The sequence below is a fragment of the Piliocolobus tephrosceles genome, chromosome 10 (genome assembly GCF_002776525.5).
Source record: "Piliocolobus tephrosceles isolate RC106 chromosome 10, ASM277652v3, whole genome shotgun sequence".
Taxonomy (NCBI): domain Eukaryota; kingdom Metazoa; phylum Chordata; class Mammalia; order Primates; family Cercopithecidae; genus Piliocolobus; species Piliocolobus tephrosceles.
Window position 1 is genome coordinate 52,890,034 of NC_045443.1, and position 14,646 is coordinate 52,904,679.

Below are 14,646 nucleotides of genomic sequence, written 5' to 3' on the forward strand. Positions count from 1 at the left end.
TGGGAGATGGAGGGCAGCCACCGAGCCACACGTAGTCTGTTTCCCTTGCAGACAAAACCGGGGAGCTCAGAAGAATCACTGCCCTGATCCCTTCCGCGCTGGCAGCTGCGAGGACAGAGGCCCCTTTGTATCCTGCGGTGCGGAGGTGGAGCAGAGGAGAGGGTGCCCCGGACTGGCCCCCACCCTCGCCCTGCAGCGCTGCCCCTCCTTTCACAGCAACCCACGGCCTCCCCCGCGCTTGACCCAGCTGGCGAGCTGCCCCTTATACCTGGATCCGCCCCTCGGGACGCAGCTCCCCAGGCCCGATCACCGAGCGGTGCCTAGGAACTGGGAGCGTAACTCAGCTCGGCTCAGAACCTTACCCGAGAGCCAAAGAACACTGAACTCATCTACATGCTGCTTGACATCTTATCTGCATACCAAGCTATTTGGTGGACGTCCACATGCGCCCCCGACTCCCGTTCCGTCGGTCCCCTCCTCTGCACACGCCTCTAGCCTTATAGCTCTCCTGTCAGTGCCCCTTCCAGGCCCCGTCTTGATCCGAAAGTTTTTCCACCCATGAACCTCCCGCTGGCGCTCCCAGACTAGCAAAAGCCCCTTCCCTGGGTCCACGATCCCGACCACCCGGCTCTCCAGGAGACAATACTCCAATTCTCTGGGAAGTGGAAGAAACCAAGCTGGAACTAGGGGGGCGCTGGGACCCCTACTGGGGCTTTGAGAGCTTCCGGTTGTCATCTCCTAAGTATTCGGAGACCCTTCTCCAAAACTCTTGGGGTGACTGTCAAGACTCTTACCTGCTATATAGTTGGGGGTCTCTGGTCCTGGACTAGAGCAGTAGGCAACCTGGGTCCCCCCACACACAGGGGAAAGAGTTGGAGGGGCCTGCCTTGTGATGTCACCCCCCTCTACCTACCGCGGGCGCGCGCGCGCGCGCACACGCACACACACAAACACACGCCCTGTCCCCTTTCTCCACCCTGCAAGCTAGTTGCATTTAGCTCACAGAGCCTGAGCTGCGACTTGAAAGAGTTAGGCAGCAACAACCAGAGTGGCCCTGGGGGTGCCCTCGACCGACAGCCGACCCCTCGGCGTCTAGGACCTCCGAGCGGGGATGCAGCTGGGGTTCTAGGGAAGCACTTCCACCCCCTCCTCCTCAACCATGGCAGGGTGGTGAGTAGTTAACATCCCCTCCCCAACCCCCATCTTGTTCAGGGTCCCCAGACTTCCAAGCAGATTGAGGAGAGGAGCTCCGAGAGCCAACCCTCCAGCCTGTAAGGACCTTGATATGCAAAGGACAGCTGAAGGAACTAAAGTGCCTGCATTTATGCCACTTCATTCCCACAGTGCCCGAAATGCCAGCTCCTCCTTGGTGTTCTCCTTTCAGGATCTGAATTCAAATCCCACTGGCAGCCCTGATACTGCTGGGGGAAGGGTAAGGTAGGAAAATTCCCACCAGTATCCTAAGGGGAGGTGCGAGTGGCTACCAGGATGGGAGATGTCTGTGGGCAAAGTCCCTGCTTATTCCATGAGGTGCTGTGGGATTAGGACTGTGGCTGGATGTCCCTTCCTCCAACAACTCCATCTCAGCAAGAAGCTGAGGCTTTAAAACCCTGACAAACTGTGGGTGTGTCTCTACTTAATTCCTCCTTCCAAACTCTTGGTGTCTGGTTTTCTCCCTCTTTCTGCCCTGTGGCTGGAGGAGCTGTCTGGAGACCCTACCATGACTCATACTCTCCTGGTCTCCCTTCCTCTCCCCTCTCTATTAACCTCACCCTTCCCAATCTCGTGGGGTAGTATTAAGTCCCAATCGCAGATGGGGCAATAATGTCCCTGCCCCCCTCCCTCCACACATCCAGGGCTTCTTGTTCCTTCCATCCTCACCCTGAAGAGCTGCAGGGTGGTGCAGGCAGGCAAAGGCTCATTACTTTGTAAGATTTTCATTACTTTATAAGATTTCCTTTTACATTTTACTTAAGTGTCCTTGTTTCAGGGAGTGGTAAAGACAGATCCTGCTCCTCTCAATCCAATCCTGTAGATTTCTTCAGTTACCTCAGCAGGGTCATACTGGCTTCTGAAATGGGCACCATTATTTCAAATAAATAGAGGTACAGAATCCTCAAGATTTATGGGCGCCGAAGTTTCTGCCCCGTGCCCCCCTGCAGGTTTCCCTATCCCCTAAAGACATTCGTGGATGGATGAGAGGAGCTGACATCTCCCCCTCTGTGACCACTTTCTCTTTGGCCCTGGAGGAAGTCTTGCCGCCCCTGGCTGTGACATCTGACCCCAGGCCCTTTAATCAACAACTCCCAGAGCCTCCAGACCCAAGATGTGTTTTGGAACCCCAGGACAATCCTGAACTGGCATCTGCCCTGGTGTGTGCCCTTTGCTGCTGCTTTGGAATCATCTACTGCTGCTTCGGTGAGGGCAGGGCCAAGGACCTAGGGGGCCATTGCCCAAGACTGTCACCCTCAAGGATGATGCCAACTTTCCTCCTTGCTCCTAAGCCATCTCACCTCCCTGCCAGCGGTTCCTACCTCCAGTGTGGCCCATGTTGCTCTGGCTGTATTCCTAGGCCTATGTTGTTGCTCTTGCCAACTTCTTGTCCATCCTCCATGCCCATGCCTTGTAGCTCTCACTTCTGGCATCTATCGTTTGCCCTTCTCTTACCTCCTACCTGAAAACCCCATTCCTAAATTATTCTCTATGTTTCAGGCTTCTTCACTCTTCCCCAAAAACCTGAATCAGCTTGTGCTGATTTTTTCCTATCTGCTATCCCTGAAAGGACTAGACCTTCTTTCTATCCTTACTCCCCTCAATGTATCCATCTTACCTCTTGATTTTCCCTCCCATTCCCTCACAGTTCCAGAAACAGTGACTCCCCGACCCTAAGCTACCCCTTTCTGCCCCTGGGCTTGAGGTCTCTTGATGTGCTGCTCCTGTCTTCTCCTCTAGTGAGCCATTCCTCTCCCTTGGAATTCATCAGAGTCATCCCCATAGAGCCCCGTACCTGCCTCTCAATGCCTCCTGCCTCACTTCCCAGGCTACCGCTGCTTCAAGACAGTGATGTTTCTCTCCGGTCTGCTGTCAGGAGCTTCCTACTGTGCCACAAGGTGCGGGTGCTGGAGACACAGCTGAGCCTGGAAATGAGAGTAGGCATGGCTGTGGTCATCACCACAGCACTCTCTACGTAGAACACTCTACGGCGTGGTCACCATGCTGGTTCACTGTGTTGGGCTCTTATTAACTGGTCTCCTGCTAGGCCTGACCTTGGGTGCTGGAGTCCTGCTCTCCACTGAGCCTATCTACCAACCACCTTCAGCATGGGTGCCAGCTGGGGGGCTGGAGCGCCAGCGCTGCTGGGAACCCTGCTCACACTTGGGTGGTCACGTCCATTCACAGTTCTGGGCACAGCCCTGCTGGGTTCTGCAGTGTTTGTGGCCTATGCTGACTAATTCCTGGAGGGGCTGGCACTGGGCAGTCGGCTGGCCAATGCCTGTAGACACTTCCACCCTTGTCTTCTCTCTGCTGATATAGCTGGGTCTTCCTGGGGATTTGGCCAGTCTTGGGGGCCCTTGGGGCCCTGGCCCAGTGGAAGCTCGTGCCTGAGGAACATGGAGGCCATACCAATGGTGAGTTAGTGCTGTGGTACAGAAGCAGCCAAACTGTGCCTACTCATATCCCCAGTTCCTAGACTTGAGGAGGGGAAGGGGAGAAATACACTTGAGGAAGGAGAGTTGGGGAGGATGTCCAAGGTGAATGGGGCAGGGCACTGAAAAAAAAAGTTGAAGGAGTCAGGGGAAGCAGGAAAGAGTTACAGAAGGAAAGGAGGATCTCAGGGAAGTCTAGGAGGAAAGAATAGAATTCCAAAGAGTTTCTTTTAGAGTAAATGGGGGGCCGGGCATGGTGGCTCACGCCTGTAATCCCAGCACTTTGGGAGGCCAAGGCGGGCGGATCACGAGGTCAGGAGATCAAGACCATCGTGACTAACCTGGTGAAACCCTGTCTCTACTAAAAATACAAAAAATAAACTAGCCGGGCGTGGTGGCGGTCGCCTGTAGTCCCAGCTACTCTGGAGGCTGAGGCAGGAGAATGGCTTGAACCCGGGAGGCGGAGCTTGCAGTGAGCCGAGATCACGCCACTACACTCCAGCCTGGGCGACAGAGCAAGAGTCCGTTTCAAAAACAAAAAAAGAATAAATGGGGGGAAGATGAGGCTTGAGAGAAACATAACAGGAAGGTCAAATGGGTTTCTTTAGAATGTGTTAGGATTCAGGTCTAAAGAGGCCTCCTTGAGTCTGTATTGCCCCCTCCTAAGCAGTGGTCTTTTTTTTTTTTTTTTTTTTTTTTTTTTGAGACAGAGTCTCACTCTGTCACCCAGGCTAGAGTGCAGTGGCGTGATCTTGGCTCACTGCAACCTCTGCCTCCTGGATTCAAGTGATTCTCATGCCTTAGCTTCCCAAGTAGCTGGGATTACAGATGTGCACCACTATGCCTGGCTAGTTTTTGTATCTTTAGTAGAGACAGGGTTTCACCATGTTGGCCAGGCTGGCCCTGAACTCCCGACCTCAAGTGATCCACCCACCTCAGCCTCCCAAAGTGCTGGGATTACAAGCGTGAGCCACTGCACCTGGCCAGCAGTGGTCTTAAGCCACCAGCAAAGGCATCTCCAACTCCTTCGGACCCTTTAGCAAAAGGCCAAATGGCACTGGATCCCCTCTGGGGTGGGGCTTTGTGAGGGCAGCTATTGGCACCAGCTCCCTGCCAATACCTGGAGCCCTGCTGACAGTCTCATTCCAGTGAGTGGGGGGCTTGGGGACACCCTGGGCAGATGGAGCAGAGGGCATATAGGGATGGTCAGGGTGGGAGGGGGGGCTCTGACCCAGGTCCCTCCTTCCTCTCTGCCCTGTGTCCCTCCAGAGTCTTCAAGAGTGCCAACTGGGACCAGGACCCCAGGCCACAGCCCCCTACACCGTCCTGGACCTGGATTCTGACTGTGGTTCCACTGTACCCCTTACCTTAACCTCTGGTTCTAACCAGACCTGAGCCTAGACTTCCACTTTTGCCCTCACCCCTGTGAGGGCCTGGGAACACTAGGTGGACAGGGTTTGAGTCACAGGACCTGCACATAAACTTCCCCACCTCTTGGACTTGGGGATAGGATCTGTGCCTCAACCCAGACTAGCCTTGTAGGAATATGTTCCAAGAACAGAGAAGAGTCTTATGGGGAAGGGGGAAGAAGGAAAGTATGAATATTTACCTCTGACCAATAATAGAGGTACCCTGGTCCCCAGAGAAACTGACTACCGAATTCCCTCCAAGCCTTACCTATATAGCCTTTTTTTTTTTTTTTTTTTGAGACAAGGTCTTGTTCTCTGTCCAGTGCCGTGGCATGATCATAGCTCATGACAATCTTGACTTCCCCGGCCCAAGCAAGCCTCCCATTCAGCCTCCCGAGTGGCTGGGACCACAGGCGCCACACACAGCTAATTTTTATTCATTTGTGTTTTTTTTTTTTTTTTTTTTTTTTTCAGAGACAGGGTCTCCCTATGTTGCCCAAGCTGGTCTTGAACTCCTGGGCTCAAGTGATCCTCCTGCTTCAGCCTCCCAAAGTGCTAGGATTATAGCCACCGTACCTGGTCTTGAAATAGCCTTTTAAATATCCACCTCAGCATGCCTCACAATGGTAAAAACAAGTGGTTTTTGTTTTGTAGGATCAGGGAGCTTCTAAGGCATTTGATAGCTTTTTGATGGGAAGAAGGGCTCTGAGGAGCTCCAAGATACCCCAACCTCCAGGCACTTCATTAGGGAGTAGTTGGGTTTGTTTGACCTTCCCCCTGGGCCCTATAGGCTTAAACCCCCACCTCCTACCTCAGCTAGGAGCACTATCTTCCATGGTGCTTCCACTTTTCTCCTCAACCTGGGGAAGACCACAGGGCAGTGCCTGCCTCAGGACCTGCCTTCCCCAAAAGCTGGCTTCTTGCTCCGAGGAGAGAGCATTGGCCACCTGCCAGAGTCTTGCGTTTTGCCCAAAAGAGCCTGGTCTTCAGGGCTGCATAGGAGACAAGTGCTTTCTCTGCTTCTCACTGTGGGTGGCACTAATTTCCTCCTTAACCAGAACTTTGTTCCAGCCACTAACCCATTCTAACTCTTCCCCCTCTGACTCTCCTGCCCAAGGTCTGTTCCTGGTTTCCCAGATGCATAAAGGAAGACATATCCGTCCCCTGGGCAGCAAGGCTACAATGGGAGGGAGGGAGAACATGGGAGCATGTGAATAAAATGGCATTAAATACTGAACCAGGAGTCCAGCCTCTGCTGTTGCTGCTCTTTCTCTGCACCCCAAAACAAAGAGCTAACCATCTTGACAAATCCTCTGTCCCCTAAAGATCTAATAGAGGCACCTTTATCATACGGACTACTGTAAGAGTTAGACAGCCAGTCAGCTAGAGGAAGAGCTGTTCAGTCCTCTCTCATGAACATGGCGTTAGCCTTTATTAAACACAAATGTACCAGACACTGTGCCAGGCACTTCACATACAGTATTTCATTTAGTGCAACAACCCTGCAGGACTGGTCTTAACCTAATGTTGCAAATGGGGAATCTGAGGTTCAACAAGGTTAATTAGCTTGCCCATAACCATAAGCACGTAAATGTGATTCTCAAGGATTCCAAGGCCCTTGCTCAGTTTACTGGCCATGCTGTTTTCTTGCATTTTATGTAAGAAGAACAGGACCCAGGCATCTGCCTCCACCATTGACCTCCAGAGAAGAGATGACACAGTTGGAAGGGCTGTCTAAGACAGACAGGAAATGGAGTTGGGGGCCAAACCTGAGTTAGGGGAGTGGTGGAGCCTGAGGGCGTAATGTCTAAGATTGTGTCTGTGGGTGAGCAGTCAGTATTCAAACGTGGTATCTGTGGCTGAGAGAGTGGTATCCAAGGTTGTGCCCGTACCTGAAGGAGTGGTATCCCCACCTGATGGGGTAGTGTCTACAGTCTGGGGACGACAGTGCATCCAGTTGTGGGCAATATTTCTGGGATAGCCTTTCTCTACTCGAAGCTGCTGGTTGAGGCGCCAGTAGACTTTGCCCTTGAAGAAGAAGACTCGGCCATCTTGCCAACTCATAGCAGCTGAAGGCTGGTTTGGCACTCCCGTAAACAAACCCTTGATTGGTTTGGGGTAGCTGCTGAAGTCAGTTCGGGCCAGCTCGTCCCACTGCCAGTACCCAGAGCCCTGGATATGGGATGGGTGGGGAGAGGAAGAGGAGAAAGCTTAGGACCCCCAGAGGTCTACCCCCAGCCCAGTGCAGCTGCAGAACATCTCCCTTCAAGCACAAGCTTTGATTCTCAGTATAAGATAGCCCACCCCTCCTAAGAAGGGATTTGCCCTTGCTTTGAACTTTATACCTTAAAGAGGAACACCTTTTGGTTGAGAGGCCAATAGAAAGCTGCATCCAAGTTAGGTTCTACCCTATTCAACTTCTTGGGGAAGCCAGGAGACATCTTGAAATTAATGTAGCGCCACACCTTGTCTCCTGAGAGCATGTGAGGAGAGAACAAGTCACCTCTGTCCTCAGGTGATAGCTTTTGGTCTCCTCCGGTCCACCCATTCAGAAACTTCTCATCTCCCTCTTGTAGTTTAAGATTAGGTCCTCCTCAAGTAAGATACTGTAACTAGCCCCCTTACCCTTAAAGAAGTGAATCCATTGTGTTCGAGGCGAATAGACAGCAGCATCCAGGTTTCCAGGGAGCCCCTCCCAAAGGGCAGACACTCGGAACAAGGGGCCGGGTCCTGAATCTGATACAGTCCACACGTAGTCCCCCTTGAAAGCATAGGTCATCCCACGGGGCCCTTAGAGTAATGGTGTGTCAACAAGTCAAAAAGACAGAGGTCAAGTAGACAGAAACTTGGGGGTATCTCAGGCTGACTAACAATTTGCCCTCTCCCTGCAGGCTGATTCTTCAAATATTCATTCAACTTTGATTCAAGGAGAAAATTAAAGGCAGAGAAAGAGGACTCAGAATGCTTTGTTGCTCAGAGCATTTCAGCTTTGGTCTACTCAACAAAACAAAAAGTCCTGCAGATAACTATTCCTCCTTAGGAACCTCAGCCTCCCCTCCAAGTGGCTTCCTAGTTGTCCTTCCAACCAGATGCAACACCCTCTCTAACAGGCAATCTGGTTAATGTAGTTTTCTCCATCTTGCTGCATTTCCAGATGTGTTCTAGTAGCCCTTAGAGGGTGGCAGCCTTGGTAAGTGCCTGCCTAAGCCACCTTTAATTTGGCTCTGAACTCTCCCTCCCCATGTCACATGTCTCCTTCCATGGTCATTAATGCCTAGGATCTAACCTCCATTGCTCGTGCTGAAGTCCCATGTCACTCCCATATGTCCAGGCCTTAGGATCAGCAGGCTGCCCCCACTGCCTGCCAACAGCCTGGAGGGGAAGGACCTCACCCAGCATCATGGCATCCAGTTCACTACTGCAGGGGTCTGGCATGGGACTGGGTTCTGTGGGCACTGGGGACACAGTGGGCAGCTCTGTCTCTTCTTCCTCATCCCTTATCACTGGACTCTTCTTGCCTATAAGGTAAAGTAATGCTGCTTAGGGAGAGAACTCACAGCACCTGTCCTCCGCACCAGTCTCCTGTAAGTTTTGCTCAGGGGCCCCGTACAGAGGGGAAAAGGGAATCCTAGAGCGTTGTCCTTCGTGGTAGGCAATATTATGTTGATATCAGTGGAAGACACATTATAGGTTTGAGAAGCACCAGAAAGGGAGAAGGAGGATTGTTAGAATGTGCATTCTTGCTGGGTGTAGTGGCTCACACCTGTAATCCTAGCACTTTGGGAGGCCGAAGCGGTTGGATTGCCTGAGCTCAGGAATTCAAGACCATCCTGGGCAACATGGTGAAACCTCGTCTCTACTAAAATACAAAAAAAAATTAGCTGGGCATGGTGGCGTGCACCTGTAATCCCAGCTACTTGGGAGGCTGAGGCAGGAGAATCACTTGAACCGGGGAGGCGGAGGTTGCAGTGAGCCAAGATTGCGCCATTGCACTCCAGCCTGGGTGACAGAGTGAGGCTCCATCTCAAAAAAAAAAAAAAAGAAGAAGAAGAAGAATGTGTGCATTCTCCATCCCCAAGCATGGGTGTAAGGAAAGAGAGGCCTGGAAGGTAGATTAGACATAGAAAAGTCAGAGAGAAACTGTTCTTGAAAATGAAGACGACTGAGTAACTGGGCTGGAAGAGAAGAAAGACACTAAGCTATATCCCTACATGGAGGCTAGACCTGTCTCTTCAAGCCTTGACATGGGAGTCAGACTGACCCTCCCCCTCACTAGGGGGAGGGACTGACCATAGAGAGCCTGGATCCCTGCCACATCATCTGGGTGTAGCTTGAAGTGGGGCTGGTAGCCCTGGTAGACTGGGGCCATGAGGGCCTGGGAATATCGGGAGTGCCCCAGCCCCAGGGCATGGCCCACTTCATGGGCTGCAATGATGCGCAGGTTCACCCCACGGTAGGTCCCCTCAGTCCAGAACTCATCTTCATCGAAGTGCACACTGCCCAGCTCTGGGATGTCGGCATGGGCCAGGACTCTCCCTGGACAAAGGCAAAGGTGAACAGGAAGGAGGTCAGAGCCCGCTAGGCCAGAGCACACCCTGCCTATTATAAACTCTAATTAATGCATTCCCTTAAAATTCCCCCAGCTATGTTCACTGTCTCTTGGATGCTTCTTTCTCTCCTTTCAGATTCCCCTGTCATCACCCAGTTCTCTCAGGAATGCCCATCACTGTCCCTTACATCCCCAGCCACTCCGTGCTCTCTGACCCAGTCCTCTCTGGCCCATACCTCTAAGGTAGGCCTTGAACAGGGGAACTTAAGGGAGAAAAAGAAGCATAGGCAGCCAGGGGTGATGGCTCACACCTGTAATCCCAACATTTTTAGAGGCCAATGCAGGATGATTGCTTGAGTACAGGAGTTTAAGACCAGCCTGGGCAACATAGCAAAACCTCATCTCTACAAAAATTAGCCAGGTGTGGTAGTGTTTCCCTGTAGTCTCTACCTGGGAGGCTGAGGCGGGAGGATCACTTGAGCCTGGGAGGTTGAGGCTGCAGTGAGCCATGATTGTGCCACTGTACTCCAGTCTGGGCAACAGAGTGAGACTCTGTCAAGCAAGCAAGAGAGAGGAAAGAAAGAAGGGAGGGAGGGAGTGAGAGAAGGAAGGAAGGAAGAAAGGGAGGGAGGGAGGGAAGGAGGGAGGGAGGCACCATGTAGATGACCAACTGCTCCCCTGCTCCCGTTAGAAGGTAATTAGAGTGTATGGTGCAGGTGGGATAAAGGGCAGCCCAAACATCAAGGTTCCAGAGTCACGGGTTCAAGGAGACAGAGGTAATCTCAGAGGTCTATGAGGTGGGAACTGAGAACTGTTGCCTACCAGGCCCATCAAAAGAATTGGAACAGTACAAGCTTTGGCGGCCATGGAAGGAGAGGCGGATGTCAGCCCCACCAGCCTGCACCTCTCGGAAGGTCAAGGGAGCCACTTTGCTCCAGTCCTGGAAGGCTTGACGCAGGGCTGCCCGGGCTGTGTGGGATGGAAGGGTGGAGGGCAGGTTCAAGATGCGGAAAGTCAAGTGCTTCTTTCTCCAGCGGCCTAGTTAATGACCAGAAAACAGATTAGAAATACAGATCCTTCTGCCAACCCCAGAGAGCTCCTCTGGGTTTAGGCACTCAACCCCCAAGACAGGTGATAACCAGGTAATCACCAGGTATTCAACACTGAGCTGGTCCAGACTGTCCTAATGCCACCCACAGTCCAGAATCACAGCACCCCCTCCTCTCCCTCCCTTTTCCAGGCTCCATTCTCACCCAGCAACAGGTATTTAAGGGTCTTCTGGTTGAAGGGATCCTCTAGGCCACAACGAGGCTGCCTCATGCGGGCCCTTGTGGCATCGTCCAGCTGACCTGAGACTGGAAGTTCAGATGCTTCCTGAAAAGCTCTGAAGGAGGGAGAGGGATGGGTCTACCAGGACAGGAAAATCTGAAATGACCGGGAGCTGGAGATGATTGCTCTTTGACTTCCTGCTGCCCAAGGTCATGGCCAAGAATAGCACAGAATCCCTGAAGCTGACAGGGTTACTCCAGCCTCCAGTCCTCATAATTGGGACTTTCTGCAGAAATGGAGATACTCCAGCTTCATCTCCCCATTTCAGGCTCTTTCATTCGAGTAAGCTGGCCCTCAGGTGTAGCCTTTCTCCTCTACTGTAATGTCTTTCTTTCTCTCTCTCTCTCTTTTCTTTCTTTCGTTCTTTCTTTCTTTCTTTTCCTTTTTTCTTTCTTTCATCTTTCTCTCTCTTCCTTTCTTTCTCTTTCTTTCTTTCTTTTTCTTCTCTCTCTTCTCTTTCTTCCTTTCTTTCTTTTTTGCTAGAGATGGAGTCTCACTGTGTTGCCCAGGTTGCTCTCAAACTTCTGGGCTCAAGCAATTCCCCTGCCTGGGTCTCCCAAAGTGCTGGGATTACAGGCGTGAGCCACCGTGCCCAGCCCCTCTACTGCAGTTTCTAACCTTCTCCTACTCTGTGAAGGTGTCCGGCTCCCCTGCTCTGGGGAGCTTCCCACTAGTGCTCCCACCTGACAGCCTGTCCTCTTCCAACCTCCTCCCCTCCTGTCTGGATACCCCTCCCAGCCCAGCTTGCTCTGGAGCAATTTCATCCATCTACGGACTGTCATAGGGCCTATGGGCTTTTCAAGGGACCTGAACATATCTGAGAGCAGAAAGAAAAACAATCCATTATATCAACATATAAAATTATAAAACAGAAATAAGTACTGAATTAAAGGCCCACAAAAGGTAACAGCATGTCAACAACTCAACTCAGTTTTACATATCATTATACTTTATGTGGGCTCTAACTAAATATTAGTATTTGAGATATGATGTGGGTAGAGACTCCAAAGGAGTGCTTAGGGCCTAGGGAGATCCAATGACTGTATTCCTCGTCTGTGAATCCCCTTCTCACCCCATGCCCCACCACCATAATCTAGATCCCTGCCATGGTTTAGGGTCAAGAGGAGGTGGGCCTAGGGAGAGGAAGGGATGAGAAGGAAGAAGACCTTCAGACCTTAGCCCTAAAGGCATGCACCTCACAGCTTCTCACCTCAGAGCCTTGGTGATATCTTCTGGCTTGAAGTTATTAGATCCTTCTAGAGGCTTCTGTAGGTACCCATATTGCAACAGGTACTCCTATGATGGGAGTGGAGGTAAGCAGGTTAAAAGGGGGTTAGTCTCAGAGTAAAGCTTCTAAGCGACCTAACAGGTCCCTCAGGAGAGAAGGGGCCAGATATGGAAGCACTAATGCGAAGCACCTTAGAGAAGGGGCTCAGGTGGAACAAGGGGAAGCAGCGGGAGATGGGCAGGGTAGACCATGGGGCAGAGGGAGTAAGGGAAAGGCAATCAGGCTGGGGGTCAGGAGGGAGGCTTGGATGGGCAGTAACCCCTGTCCCTCCCCTGGCCCAGGTCTCTTTCTTGGGGGACTTACCACGGCCATCTCCTTCTCTGCAAGCCCCAGGACCCGACCTGAGACTGTCATGGGGAGTAGGAAGCCCAGCCACAGCTGCTGCCAGTTCATGGTCCCACCAGAAAAGAGTTCCAGAGGCTGTCTGTGCCCTCTGACCTGAGATTTCTGGGAGCCTGGGGGAAGCAATGCTAGGCAAAGGGACTCTTTCCTCCAGTTCTTTTTTACTCTCCAGCCTCTGGTCCTCTTTATAACAGCTGAGGGGAATTGTGGGGATAGGCAGAGGGAGGTGACTCAGCCAAGAGATATGTTGCAATTCACCATTAACACTTGCCCTACCAGAGAGCAGAAGCCAAAGAGAGTTCCCAATCCCTTCCCTCAGAGTCCTCTGCTGGAGATGGAAAAATTTTTCATACTGTCCTAGGGTGAGCATCCGGGCAGGACAAGAACCAGAATCTCTGGAGAGTCTAGAGATAGGGACCATGGACATCCCCTGGAGTTAGACATCGCTGTGCCCCAGGGACCCTGGGCCAGCAAATCACTCCGCCCCTACCTTTGAGTTTCCCTAGGATAAGCTAAGAGGTAGGAAAGAGCTGAGGTAGCTTGGGTTTCAGGTGAAGGAGTCAAGCGTGAAGTCCTCAGTTTCTTTGTACCCAAGACCAAGTTGGGAATATAAATGCTCCTGAAACCCACTTATGTCTGCTTTAATAAAAAGCCATTATTTCAAGAATCTGATGAGCTTGGAATATGTGGGTGTAGGTGGGGCTTAACAAGGGCACAAATAAGTAAAGGACCCCGAGCCTCCCCTCAGGGAGCTTACAGATCTGGTGAGGCAGATCCAAACACCTGAGAAGAGGGGAGCCAGCATTCCGGGCCAGCGGTGACTCACCCTAAGGGGCTTGGGGCTGGGGGGAGGTTTGCTGAGAAGGCAGGCTTTGAGATGGGCTTTGAAGGCCAGCTAAGAATTGATGGGGGGAAGGCCAGGCATGGTGGCTCACTCTTGTAATCCTAGCACTTTGAAAGGTCAAGGCAGGGGGATCACTTGAGATCAAGTTCAAGACCAGCCTGACCAACATGGTGAAACCTTGTTTCTACTGAAAATACAAAAATTAGCCAGGTATGGTGGCAGGTACCTGTAATCCAAGCTACTCTTGAGGCTGAAGCGGGAGAATCGCTTGAACTCAGGAGTCGGAGGTTGCAGTGAGCTGAAATCGCATCATTGCACTCCAGCCTGGGCAACAGAGCAAAAACTCCATCTCAAAAAAAAAAAAAAAAAAAAAAAAAAGAATTGATAGGGTAAAAGGATACTGAGAGGCAGACAGTGCAGGTCTTGAGTAAAAGTGCAGAGCTAAGAGCCTGCTGTACTCAGTAAGTCAGAAGGGTCAGGACTGCTTCATTCACCACTGAATCCCGAGTGCCTGTCCCAGGCCATCTCCATGCTTTCGAGGCCCTACTTAATAAATCACTGTCAAAGAATGACAGGGTGGGAAAGTGGTTGGGAGACAGAATTTGGAGGGGGCCTCAAATGCTATGCAAGGAAAAGAAGAAAAACTTACATTTAAAAATACCGGCTGGGCGCGATGGCTCACACCTGTAATCCCAGCACTTTTGGGGGCTGAGGTGGGCGGATCACGAGGTCAGGAATTTCAGACCAGCCCGGCCAACATAGCAAAATCTTGTCTCTACTAAAATACCAAAAATTAGCTGGGTGTGATGGCTATGCGCTTGTAATCCCAGTTACTGTGGAGGCTGAGGCAGGAGAATTGCTTAAACCCAGGGGGCGGAGGTTGCAGTGAGCCAAGATCGCACCACTGCACTCCAGCCCAGGCAACAGAGCAAGACTCTGTCTTGGAAAAAAATAAAATTAAATTAAAATAAATAAAAATATGGCCAGGCACAGTGGGTCATGCTTGTAATCCCGGCACTTTGGAAGGTCAAGGCAGGCAGATCACGAGGTCAGGAGTTCGAGACCATCCTGGTCAACATGGTGAAACCCTGTCTCTACTAAAATAAAAAAATTAGCCCAGTGTGGTGGCATGCACCTATACTCCCAGCTACTCGGGAGGCTGAGGCAGGAGAATTGGTTAAACTGGGGAGGCGGAGATTGCAGTGAGCTGAGATCATGCCACTGGACTCCAGCCTGGT

At 51.7% G+C, this 14,646-nt stretch overlaps 2 protein-coding genes across 2 annotated transcripts; one reads left to right on the top strand and one right to left on the bottom strand.

The window, feature by feature from the left end:
- The first annotated feature begins 1,256 nt into the window (after positions 1-1,256).
- On the top strand, positions 1,257-6,297 carry LOC111541878. The gene is made up of 5 exons (XM_026454655.2): positions 1,257-1,432; positions 2,163-2,418; positions 3,041-3,110; positions 3,535-3,629; positions 4,917-6,297. Exons 1-5 carry the CDS (start codon positions 1,286-1,288, stop codon positions 4,988-4,990), a joined length of 642 nt encoding a protein of 213 aa, XP_026310440.1. The 5' UTR covers positions 1,257-1,285; the 3' UTR covers positions 4,991-6,297.
- Positions 6,298-6,574: 277 nt separating this feature from the next.
- MMP19 (matrix metallopeptidase 19) lies at positions 6,575-12,702 on the bottom strand. The gene is made up of 9 exons (XM_023210845.1): positions 12,526-12,702; positions 12,145-12,230; positions 10,859-10,989; positions 10,428-10,643; positions 9,347-9,592; positions 8,449-8,574; positions 7,682-7,846; positions 7,402-7,529; positions 6,575-7,228 (listed from the first exon to the last, which is right to left on the bottom strand). Exons 1-9 carry the CDS (start codon positions 12,613-12,615, stop codon positions 6,890-6,892), a joined length of 1,527 nt encoding a protein of 508 aa, XP_023066613.1. The 5' UTR covers positions 12,616-12,702; the 3' UTR covers positions 6,575-6,889.
- Between the last annotated feature and the right edge of the window lie 1,944 nt (positions 12,703-14,646).

Bases quoted from the DNA above. Each gene is read 5' to 3' on its own strand.
- LOC111541878 (XM_026454655.2), top strand. From the start codon at position 1,286: ATGCAAAGGACAGCTGAAGGAACTAAAGTGCCTGCATTTATGCCACTT. The intron at 2,419-3,040 runs GTGAGGGCAGGG...CTCACTTCCCAG, and splicing joins AATCATCTACTGCTGCTTCG to GCTACCGCTGCTTCAAGACA. The intron at 3,630-4,916 runs GTGAGTTAGTGC...GTGTCCCTCCAG, and splicing joins ACATGGAGGCCATACCAATG to AGTCTTCAAGAGTGCCAACT.
- MMP19 (XM_023210845.1), bottom strand. From the start codon at position 12,615: ATGAACTGGCAGCAGCTGTGGCTGGGCTTCCTACTCCCCATGACAGTC. The intron at 7,530-7,681 runs GTAAGGGGGCTA...ACATGCTCTCAG, and splicing joins ATGGATTCACTTCTTTAAGG to GAGACAAGGTGTGGCGCTAC. The intron at 7,229-7,401 runs GTATAAAGTTCA...TCCCATATCCAG, and splicing joins AAAAGGTGTTCCTCTTTAAG to GGCTCTGGGTACTGGCAGTG.